The sequence below is a fragment of the Sipha flava genome, unplaced genomic scaffold (assembly GCF_003268045.1).
Source record: "Sipha flava isolate LNK unplaced genomic scaffold, YSA_version1 0_pilon_pilon, whole genome shotgun sequence".
NCBI lineage: Eukaryota > Metazoa > Arthropoda > Insecta > Hemiptera > Aphididae > Sipha > Sipha flava.
The window spans coordinates 3499000-3511719 of NW_020271713.1; the positions used below are offsets into that span (position 1 = coordinate 3499000).

Below are 12720 nucleotides of genomic sequence, written 5' to 3' on the forward strand. Positions count from 1 at the left end.
GTAAGGATATCAACAATCTGTGAGCGGCTAGTTGATAACGACCGCGACGGACATCCACATGTGTACAAAACAACCAACTCGATGTTATCATTGAAGCAAAACCGCTATATGCGAATGTTTACGTTCTAACACAGATTATATGGATATAATCTGTAGTTCTATCATCCTCATAGCGAAAAACATTCGTATCGTACATTAGTAATGGAAAGAATCAATTGAATTCGACAGTCTAGAGGTTAGTAATCGAGGGAGTTTAACGGTCGAGAGATTCTCTCGAAAAAACCAATCGGTCGATTTAGTAGTTACTAGTTAGTAGTTTAGCACCTATTGACTGGTACCGTACACATTGTTACGAAGTCATTCTCTCAGTCGTTGGCTATAAATTGCATTATAATATTTGGACAACATCAACTACTCATTTAAAGAGTGATCTAAAACATTTTATAAAAATAATACAACATGATATCGGTAATAACGTATGGTTTATTTTATCAATACCTAATTACTAAAATAAAATAAACCATTATAATAATAACAACATGTAGAAATAATATATAAAAGTCGATTGTTAAATAATAAATAATACGATTTTTATAGATTAAGCTTGTTCAATTATAATTATGTCATAATAATATATAGATAGGTAAGGTTATATTACTAATAGTTTAATACTGTAAAATAATATAATATCACTGTATTATAAAACTACTGATTCATTCAATGCGATAATTATTCAATTCTCTTTTCGGATCAATCATCATTTATCAATTTTATCTTTCGATTTATAAATTGAGAACATTTCGCTATAGCACATGAGTATGTTGTGAAAGGTTTATAGATTATAATCTTGTGCATTATGAGCACGGTTATCTACTAGTAGATAATAGTGGTTGTAAACATTTGATTGTCTCAAATTGACGAGTGATTTCGATAACCGAGAAGAATTTACTCAAAAAAACCTCTCGGTCAATCTAGTGGTTACGTACAATTGATTTTGATACCAAGAAAATCACTCAATAATTTCAAAATAATTGAAATCATTCAATTAAATCAATCAGTCGAGTATTTTCTCTTTCTTGTCCTTGGACGTTCCCATCACTATCATAAATCATAATTTTTAAAAACTACTAACAATTCAAAATTTTGTATAGCCTTTAGTCTTTACTTATGATTGTGAAATTGTGAAACTATCATTTCCAGTGCACATAACATATGATGTGAATTTTAAATATTTAATTTACTTTAATATATAACAACTATAACCAGGGGCGAATTAAAGCTCAATATATGTAGGGGTAAAATAATTTTACACCCCTAGGCATATTGATAAATAAATATATAAGTAATCTATCTGACAAATATTTCATCGACTTAACATTTTAATTAGGTTTTAATCATTATTGATGTAAGCTGATGTACGGTTACAATTATATATTTTTGATTTACAATTAAATTACATTATGTTATAATATAATCAATGTTACTATAACCTAAATGAATGTAATATAATTTAGATACCTATATCCATAAAACATAATTCATATTTTTGTATATGTTTACATGCAAATATGTGTAAATGAATATATTAATTATTACTTGTATAATATATATATACCTAATATAATGTACTACTTTAGTAGAAACTATTGTAGTTATGTGTTATTATTGTAATATAATTATAATTGCATCATTGATAACTCCCAAATAATATATCAAAACTTCTATATTTTTAATTTTTTAAAACAAAATATCAAAAAATAAAAAATAACTAAAATAGTACAAAAATTCAAACAACCTGCAAAAATATCAGTATGAATAAAAATATTTCCACACACTCTTTTTTATCAAGTTTAATGACTGTATCGTGTCCTACATAATACAACCGTATTTGATCAAATATCTATTAATCTATTATTATTCTTCCATATATATGTATATACCTATACATATAATATGTATAGTTAACTCTTTACATATTATGATATATTATATAAATATTATATTATATGAAATGCTCTGATTTATAATATAATCTATAACACTACATTACTATATAATTATTTCAAGTTCTAATTCTTGTGTTTCCAATATATTTATATGGTACCCTTTAGACTTTGAAGTCTGGGTAGTGAGAATATAATGATGTTTATATTATTTTGCTACAAATACTTTTAAAAAAATATTCATTCGTATACATTTTCTCTAAAAATTTACCACCCCCTCAAAATTTCCGCCTGCGGCAAATTTTCCTTTTGACTTCCTCTAAAATCTGGCGGGCCATAGTGAAGAAAGCAAAGTTGGAAAAAAGGTCATTAAAATTGACATTTAGCATTTATTTTAAAATATTTAATTTTGCAACTGAACTAATACAATAAAGTAAATGTCTAATGTCTATGGCAATGTTAGCTATGCCGATATGGATTTATATTATACCCATTAAGATTTAAGTGGAGTTCAGTAATAGATAAGAGAAAAATATAATATCTACATCTTACAATCAACGTCATAAAATTAAATACTGATAAATGCTGAAATGTTATGAAATTATTTGAAAATGTAGAATAGACTAGGTAAAATAAGTTCACAAGCCGCTAGTTGCCCATCCTTTATATATAGTACGGTTGTTCCAAAATATTGTTCACTGCTTAATTATTAGCATCAATTAGGTTTGTATATTATTTATTTATATTGTTGTGCTAATTTTTTTTTTTTTTTTTCAGTAGGTAACGATCAACAAAATGAAATTGTTACAGTCTTTCAGAATTGAACGCAGAAAACAAATGAGACTAAATATTATACGTCATAGAGAAACACTTTTAAAATATTTTAGAAATATTGATGATGTGAATTTAAGAAATAAAATAAATAAATTACATCCTATCAATGGAATAGATTCAAATTTAATTGAAGAACTTAAACAAGTATCGCCAGTAAAAGTTGAGGTTGAAAAAGAAGTAATTGATGAAGAACAGCCGAAATCTAAGAGTGAAGATGATTTCTCTGTTGGATCCAACAATGAATAGAAAAGAGTTTGTGAAAGTGAGATTCAGACTCCTGTAGTAGAAACCAGGAGATCGAGCTACTTAGAATTAGTTTAAAATGATGCCCATCATAGTACACGGCATGAAGATTGTAAGTAAACAATATATTTTTATTATTTATTTATACACGGGTGTGTAATTATTCTGTTATTAACTGTGTTTAGTTTTATATTTCAAAGTTGTATACGATTTACCACATGCTATTGGTATTAGATGGAATCCGAAAAACAACTGTTCCAAGCAGCAACTGCTCCAGCAATATTTTATTCCTGTTTAAAAGTTCCCTAATGCTAAGGTCTCACAGTCTAAAAAAAATGAATACATTTGTTTTATTAAATTGTATTTTCACTATAGTAATCTAATACATAATTATGTAAATAATGAAGTATGTTTTTATTGTCAAATAAATTATAATATTTTAACTTGGATTTTAATATTTAAAAAAAAAAATATGTTTTTAGTGTGCTTTTAGTGTGTTTTTAGTATGTATGTATGTTTGTAGTATAGGGTAAGATTTGTCTTGTATAATGTAGATGAAAAGTATTACTAATTTTTGTTTTCAATTATTGGAATAGTACAACATTTAAAAAAAAATTTTAAAACCATTTTGTTTTTTTTTTTTGTTATTAATAAATCTAAAAGGATAAATAATAAATAACCTATATTTCATAAGATATCTTTTTATTATTTTTTTATTATAAAACATTTTTTGTTAAGTTAATGCTTAGTATATTAACACAAACAATGTATACGTGTACTGTATAAGTTTTAATAGATAACATGATTTTTATTGTACTAAATAAAAACTTAGTGTTTGACATTTGTTTATAACCGTACACTATAAGCTACTTTTCTTGCGTTTCTTATGACTCATCTCAAGTATTAAAAAAAAATAATAAAAAATATTTGTCAAACCGCATTATTCGTACATTATTGTACTTCGTTTACAACCATTGTCGCACATAACATGTTGTATACCGGGATATTTATTGTACATTTTCATAATCCACACACAGACATATTGTTATTTATTTACCTATTTATTATTTTAATATTACGTATTCACATCATCAATGTGCGTTATCATTGCAAAATGTATAAACATTGCCAGCTTTGCATATGACCGGCATGCTTCATGTCCTCCCATAATGTTGTATAGGAAGTCGGCTATCTAGTCGTTTTATGCAGAGCTGTCTCAAGGTTTTTCGGGGCCAGGAGAAAATTAATTTGGGGGCCCTTCGTCCATAATAATAATATTTGATAAACAAAATACTCACTGAGAGTAACAAAATTCTCGCAAACGTATTTTTCCAAACCTTAACTAATCAAGTTCATTTAAATTCATGTACTGCATTACATACTTACATAATAGAATTGAATATTATTTATATTATGTATTATTTAATCGTTCAATGTAATCAAACAAGTCGCTAAACGCTCACACGCGCGCGACATGCAGCGTGTAAAATTGCTCAGTGTAATAGAGGCTTTATTATTAATTACTATACATCAAAACTTTATGGGGGCCTCCTAAAAAATATTCCAACAATGGGGCCAGGGGAAAAATTATCCCGTTGCCCCCCCCCCCCTCTGAACGACCCTGGTTTTATGTGTCTGCGCGAAACATCGACAACCTCGGTGCCCCGGTTACCGTAGCTGATAATGGTACTGATAGCCGAATATTATTGCCGCCAAATGCATGTTTCACGCGTTCATGTTTTGTGAACCACCCACGAACGTCACTCACTTTTTTCAAATATAATGTAAACGCGAGCGACGTTTATATTTTAAATGAATTTGAACGATTTTAGGGCGTTCAAATTTATTTACCATTTCAAGAATATTCGTATAAATAATAAATATTGATAATAATTGGTGATGGGTCGAACTCTGATTTTTTAAATCGAACCGAAATTGAACCGAATTTTAAATTATTTTTTCGAACTCGAACTGAACCGAACCTTCATATTTTCTACCAAATCTGTTATGATTTTAAGTCGAACTTGAATTCGAACTCAATACTTTTTATCATGTACATTGTACCTACCTACAAATTAAATGAACCATAATTATTAATTACTATTGTATTTTAAGTTTTCGTATAACCTATTCTTCATTTTAACTTTTAAGTCTAAGTAATTGTATTATTTACAACGCATTTAAATTTTAGATAATTTATTATTATTTTTCAAAACCAGTATTGTGCTCTCTCATGTTGTCTTGTAGCTTATAAAATATTATTTGATTATTGAGTATTGAGTGTAATATGACAATACAATCAGTACATTTTAATAATATATAAAAAAATTGTAATAATAACTATAATTCACAAATATAGAATGATTAGTAGAATTTATAATATAAGACGTAAGTTGTAAACATGTTTTTATTAACAGCGCAGTCGCGGATTGGAATATTACCATGGATTTACCCAAAATAGATTTTAACTTCTACAATAAATATAATAAAAACAAAAATAGCCTTTATTATAAATGTAGATACACTGTCTCTATTAGCGATAAACAACTTATAAATGTTTTGGTCGGCGGAGGGTGAATGTGTAACAGACGACTGGAAAAATAACATCATTATAAATAATGCATAACGTGCCCACTACAGATTATCACTTTCTATCGCCAATAGTCTAATTATTTCTAAATAATTACTATCAATTTTTATTTTTCACAAATAACTTTTGAAGAATTGTACAAATATTTGTTTTTCGAACTATCGTGGCCAGTAAGTCTGGTTCGACAGATATTTTCAAGTTCGATTTTCGAACAGTAAAAGATGCTTGATAGTTCGGTTCGATTTCTTTTATGCCGAGTTCGAATTTCGAACCGAACCGAACATCAAGGGTTCGGTTCGGTTCGGTTCGGTTCAAGATTTGAACAGTTCGACCCATCACTAATAATAATATATCCAAGTATAAATTTTAAACATAAAGTAAAATATACCTAATACATTTTTTTAAGTTTTCCCATTTATGTACTATTCATAAATATAAAATAAAAAAATTTAAATTAACGGCTTAATGAACGCATTATTTTTTTCATAGAACTTGAACATGAACGTGAAACTGAACGAGTTAAATTTTTAAATGATCGATCCAAACATTGATTTTAGAGTACAAGAGTACCTACTTTAACAATGAAAAAAATATTACCTATAGGTATAACTTTATTTTGTTTTCTACAGTGTTTTGTTAATAAGATCAGTGCATTATTTAACTAATTAACTAGGCGACACAAATGTCGCCCAGTGATCGACAATATTTTGAAAGATGGGCGAAGTAATTCGAAACAAACGTGTAATTCTATAATCATACTATGGTATTACATTGACTATTTTGAGAAAAACATTTTTTTGTCGCCCAGTGAAAATTCCTTATAAAATGCACTGAATAAGATACGATATGTACTTTATTATTGTAACAACTAATACCTAGTTAATTTTATAAAATTGATATTAAAAGAACAACAAAATATTTATTTAAACTAATTTATACTGTTTAATAAGTAAAATATAATCATAAATATTGTCACTAAAATGGTTTGACTATCATCTAGTTACTAGTAATGTTTATTTTTTTTTGTTGATACATTTGTATTAAAATAAGATTTTACACTTTGAAATGATCAATATTACACTAAGCTAAGTAAACAACACTACAATTGGTTTTATAGTATGACGTTAAAATCAATATTATATATAAATTAATTGATTTATTTTAATTAGATTTAAAAACCATACCGTTTTTGAATTTCAATAAATTTAAAAAATTATGCCGAGATTACATATACTTAATTTTATAATTTTATATTTTTTTATTTAAATGGAATCAAATTATAAGTTTGTAAGACTTGACCTAATTATGCCTTGGTAGAAAAACCTCCATGTACACCTGGGTTATAAAATACCTTATATGTAAGTATACTTAAATAAAATATTTTATGATGTTATTAAAATCAAGATTATATACCTCTGACTGCGAGTAATACATTGCTATAATACATTCGTTATCATTAGTTTTAAGATCAGTATTTTATTTTTTCCTTTAGTAGGAACAAGTATAATTATTGACGGAAGAAAACCAGTTCTGTTGGAAGTGGTACCTACTGACTCTGCATATACTCCTTCTTAAAGCCAAGGTCAGTAGCGCTATAGATTGTTGACCTACTGAAATAGTTGAAGAAATGTTCAGTTATGTGGCGAAAAACGCACGACTTCCTCTTCTCTTTTACCTTTAAACTGTTTAACTATTCATTTATTGGTTCCTTTTTCAGAGACAAATGTGTAAATTGAAGTAATGTAATAAGTACGTATAATATTAATTTATAGAAAAATATGACTCTTTGGCTACGATACAAAAAATTTCGAGACTGCAAAAAATTATGATATTCAAAATTGTGATATTTTGTTTGATTTTAATTTGTTCGGCGAGCATTTTATTCTACTCAGAGCACTTAGATATTAACATTTTTAAGACTCGTAAGTACATTAGTAAAATATTTAATATTTAATGAAATTTAGCTTATAAAAATATACTTAGATGATTTTTATTTAAATTACTTTTATATTTTATTTTAGAATTGTAATATAAGATATGCGTAAAAATAACTTATTTTATAAATAGTGTATCATAGCATGTATGATTTTATTTTACATCAAATGTGTTTAATTTTAAATTGTAATTGTAAAAAAACGATATACGTAAAAAACTACAACTATATATTTTTAATAGTCTTCGGAAAGAAATTTTTATTTCTTTGCTTTTAAATGTTATTATAATTTTATGTAATTTTCCACAATGATTGAATTTATACAAAATATCTTGGTTATTCGTTATAAAATGAATATAAATTATATGAAGTCTATAAGTAGTGTTAAATTCATACATTTTTAATAGATTTTTTCACTATGATTAAAAATCATAATCAATGAATAGGCATTTGCTTATAGCTGATTATTTTTCATATTTTGATTAAAAAAAAATGTAGATTAATTTTTTATTTGCTTTGTAAATACAGTTTACATTAGAAAAAAAAAATTTAGGGAAAATTACTAATTTAAATTTTATAATAAGATAAATGTTTACCCTTTAGGCCAAATAGTATTTTTCAAATCAATTTTTTTTTAATTATAACTATGACGATATTATTATAAATAACTATTATTCACTAAAAACTCAGTAAATGTTGAAAATCGACAATTCATGTACGTTATACTATAATTTACAAATATAAAGATATTCAAAATGTTTGACTTAAAAATTAATGTTAAATTTACAATCAATACTTAAGCTTTTTTGTAAACAGTTTGTTAAATACGTTAATTATTTTATATTTATATGTGTATCAATTTTTAATTTATCATATTAAGAAATATTATGCATAACCAAAAACCAACTACTATTATGACTGAACTATGATATTACTATAAGTGATGAATCATTTTTTTAATTATTATTAAATATATATTAAGCATGTTAAAATAAGTAACTATATTATAGTTATAATTTTATAAATAAAAATAAATTATTTAGACATTTTTTAAATGGAATTATTTTAAATGGAACTTAAAAAAAAAAACTGAAAAAGATTGAAGGTAATAAAAAAATTATTTATTTTTTAAGTTGTGATTAGTTAACGATCTATAAAAATAACGCATAATAAAAGTGTAATAAAATATAATAAAAACTGTTTTCCTTATTTTAAAACAATAAATATTTTATTATTTAAACAATAGCATTAAAAAAAAAAAACATAAAAATATACGATTACATATTGTTGGACTTTAACTTGATTTAACTGAATATAATAACTAAAATTATACTGTCTTTTAAATAATAGTAGAAAATTCACTGAGATATTTTCTAATTGTTCGTTATTTTCTCAAATAGTTTAAGAATTATATTATGAACGTCATCTATTTATTCGATCAACCATAGTCTTTATGACCATTTTATCATTCATATATTTAATAATATTAAAAATCACTAGTGATTCCTCGTATAAGTTTCATTGTATTATTTAGGTACCTAATATAATCTATAATTGACCACTATAAGTAATATAAATAAATGCACAGGAATTTTGGTACAAATTAAATATATATAAGTATTAAATCTATTCTAATTTATTATTGGGTTAATATATATTTATTTCTTGACAATAAAATAGGTAGATATGTTCAATTAGGTATAAGAAATTTATTTACTTGTGTTAAACATAAATATGAATAGGTGAAAAGTATGTCAACGTAACATTAGTCGTGTGGCTATCGCTTTATCTACACCTGTATTGTTGCACTTTGTGTGCGTATGATTAGAAATGTTTTATAAACGTCCTGAGCAAGGGGAACTTCATCCGGTGTCTACTGGGTTAACCCAAAAAATTGCGGATGAGTCAGGATTTTTAACAACAATTGTAGTTGTAGAAACTACATTAGATTTATAAAAATATGATTGATTTCTAAAAGTGTGTTCGTTGTACGTGCGTCTTCTGGTTGTAGATGGCAGCTGCCAAATATTAAAATATAATAAGTATTATTTAGTGGTTTTATCATAATATTATAGTAGATATGTTATATTATGTTATGTTGTATGTTAGCCATAAAAGTGTACCATTTCTATGGTTTTATTTATCACAAGTGACAACCATTTGTCAAAAGAAATTTATTAAAAATATTCTCACTACTCATTTTCTAATGGTATACTATTCAAAACATAACACTTGATATTTTTGATGTTTAAAATACTATCCTTATTTAACGTATAAATGAAAAAAGTAAAATATTCCTAAATATTTTTTCAACATAATGTACCCAAACATTAGATGCGACTTTGATCATACTACAAGACCTGTTCAAATTATTATAGAACATTTATTTTCATTAAAATCGATTACACTATCGAAATTTATTATGAAACCTAACTTATAAATAATTTATTATTTTTCTGTTCTCTAGATGATTTTGCGAAAGAAAATTACGATAGCCAATCGATTTTGGAAAGACTAATATATTTAGAAAGACAAGAACAAGCGTCGCAAATGTGCCACTTATTCAAATTACCAAAAGCTGATGATGACTATCGACAAGCAATTAACGACACGGTGCTCTTGGATCATATACTCGTTGACAATCGACACAAACTGTTGTACTGTTACGTGCCAAAAGTAAGACATTATATTGTTAAAATTGGTTTTGAACAGTAAATTTCTAATAACACAAAATAACAAATTAATAGGAAATTTTATTATAAAAATCGATGTGCTTTTCTCTTTTTCCAATTACTAATTGAATATTATTTTTCATTCGATAAACGTCAAGCTATAAAATTGAAGTACCTACTAAATTTTTTACTTTCAAAAATAGAAATTGAATTTGTACATCACCAAAAGTTAGTTTTAATGAAGCGTACGTTTTCATTGTTCTAATAGGTACTCGTAATTACCTAAATTTAAATTAATCTACCATAAAAAAAGTATATGAAAAATTAGTATGATTCAATTATTTACAAATTGTTGCAATACGATTGAACATATCTTCATTGTACCATTTAGCATATTAAACCTAATTTACAACACGATTCAGCATAATATATGGTGACGTTGTCATATCCGATATCCGTTGATATCGTAATAATTAAGCATAAATAATTTTACAGTGACCATGACTAGACTATTTTCATTTTATCAAGTGTTTATTCTATACATAAAAATAATAAGCTACACAAATTTGACTTTTAAAACATTTTTCATCTTTAGCTATAATACAATATTAACTCTGTGGGCATTGCGCAACTCCATGTATTATTATCATCTTAAAATATTTAAAATGTGAAATCTTATTGTAGCTCATGAATTTGATAGCATGAAAAATTTTAAATTTGTAAAAACTTTGCGTTGATTCATAGTATCCACTAAATTAACTACAATCAGTGTTGAAACTATCTAGATAAAATTATCCAAAAGATAATCTAAATAACGTCCAAATTATCTTTCATCTTTTATCTAGATAAATCCAGAATATCTTTATCTTATACTTATCTTTTTGCGTTTTTTCTGTTGATAGATAATAGATTTTAAATCAAGCAAAGTGGTTCTTAAGATTTTATTATTTTATTTAGTCGTTTTTCATAATTTGTCATACAATAATAATTGAAATATGTGAACTGTGACATTCATATGTATTTTAAAATTTAAATTATTACAATAAAAAATATTTGAATACAAATTCTAGTACGACCAAATGTTATATATTTATATATTAGTATATCATCTTCATACAACTTAATGTTAACTTTTATAAGCAAAATAAATTTAGTTAAAAAATTATGAATAATGTAAGACCACTTAGTAATCACTACTTGTACATTTATTAAAATATAGGTATGTATAATAAATAATAATTTAAATTAATCTACATCTGTTAATCATTTATTAACCTATTTACTTTTAAGAATAAAAAGAATATTCCATCAAACCTTAAGGTATTAAATAAAAGAGTTATTTTAAAAATATAGCCAAGAGCCAGACCTTAAATGTTATTTTAAATAATTCTCTTTTATCTTTTATCTTTTTATTTCATCTAGATAACTGAAAGATTCTCTTTTATCTTTATCTTATATAAATTTTTAGTCATTATATTAATCTTTAATCTAGATAAAAATATTGGTTATTTTTCCCAACACTGACTACAATGATTAAAATTTTACAAACATTATGTTTTCGTTATTTGGATATTCATTGGTAAAAAAAATAAATAAATATTAAAATAGATATGTTTAAATATAATTAAGTTTCTCTAAAAGTACAATTATTATCACCAAAAATAATTGAAAAATAATAGATTAACGTGATTATGAATTAAGAATAACGTGATTATGTGGAACAAGATGAAAATTAAAAATTTTTTGTCGATAAATCGTGTCATCGCGTAATCATGGCATGACCGATGGACATTAAACGTCACTTGACACAAACTTTTAAAAGCGTTTTAAAACTTAATATTTCGTAGGATACTTAATAATGTTATGCTATATAAGCCTTTAGCACTGTATTTAAACGCGGAATTGATCATTATTATAAATACATCATAAAAATAATTCTCTATTTTTTCATATTACAATTAGAGGTTTATTATTAAGTTCCGATTTATAGCCCTGGAAAATGCAGTGCTACGTCTCTTAATTACTTACACGGAGTGTCCCATGAATATATATTGGTTGCGATAATATTTGAGACAATGAAGATAGTTATTGTGATTCCGTTAAACGAATCCATGGTTAATGAATAGAAAGAGCAAAAATGCATTTTTTAATTACTTTTCCGTGTTTCGGTTTATTATTTAATACCATGATAATTTTTGATGAACTTGACGTAGAACGAGTTACTAACAAGATATTGAAAGCGTAAAAAATCTCCGAACTCATCGGAGGTAAAAAAAAAAAAATCATTGTTAACCCGTCGTTGGTGACGCTATGAGCATTTCGCTCACATTATTGTTATTTTGGGAACCATTGGCTTAAAATTAGTTTGATCATATCGATGTTATAAATATGCTTATACAAGTTACTAATGAAGATAATAACGTAAACATTAGCTAATCTATAAATAAACTGTCCATGGTATTTTCGTCCAATGTTGACAGTACCGTATTTGTTAGCGTCGCGCTC

The 12720-nt window shown here is 25.6% G+C and overlaps 1 protein-coding gene and 1 long non-coding RNA gene across 2 annotated transcripts; both read left to right on the forward strand.

Annotated features, from left to right (window-relative positions):
- Positions 1-80: 80 nt before the first annotated feature.
- LOC112687059 lies at positions 81-3421 on the forward strand. The gene is made up of 3 exons (XR_003148940.1): positions 81-235; positions 2721-3132; positions 3206-3421. It is a non-coding gene; the product is annotated as an uncharacterized LOC112687059 (long non-coding RNA).
- A 3796-nt stretch (positions 3422-7217) lies between these two features.
- LOC112691456 (carbohydrate sulfotransferase 12-like) lies at positions 7218-10284 on the forward strand. Its single transcript, XM_025565743.1, has 2 exons — positions 7218-7532; positions 10011-10284. The coding sequence occupies exons 1-2, from the start codon at positions 7436-7438 to the stop codon at positions 10256-10258; spliced, it is 345 nt and encodes a 114-aa protein (XP_025421528.1). The 5' UTR covers positions 7218-7435; the 3' UTR covers positions 10259-10284.
- The last annotated feature ends 2436 nt before the right edge of the window (positions 10285-12720 follow it).

What these genes read in the sequence shown, in the direction of transcription:
- LOC112691456 (XM_025565743.1), top strand. Translation starts at nt 7,436, where the DNA reads ATGATATTCAAAATTGTGATATTTTGTTTGATTTTAATTTGTTCGGCG. An exon ending in TATTAACATTTTTAAGACTC is followed by an intron (nt 7,533 to 10,010) that starts GTAAGTACATTA and finishes TCTGTTCTCTAG; the next exon opens with ATGATTTTGCGAAAGAAAAT.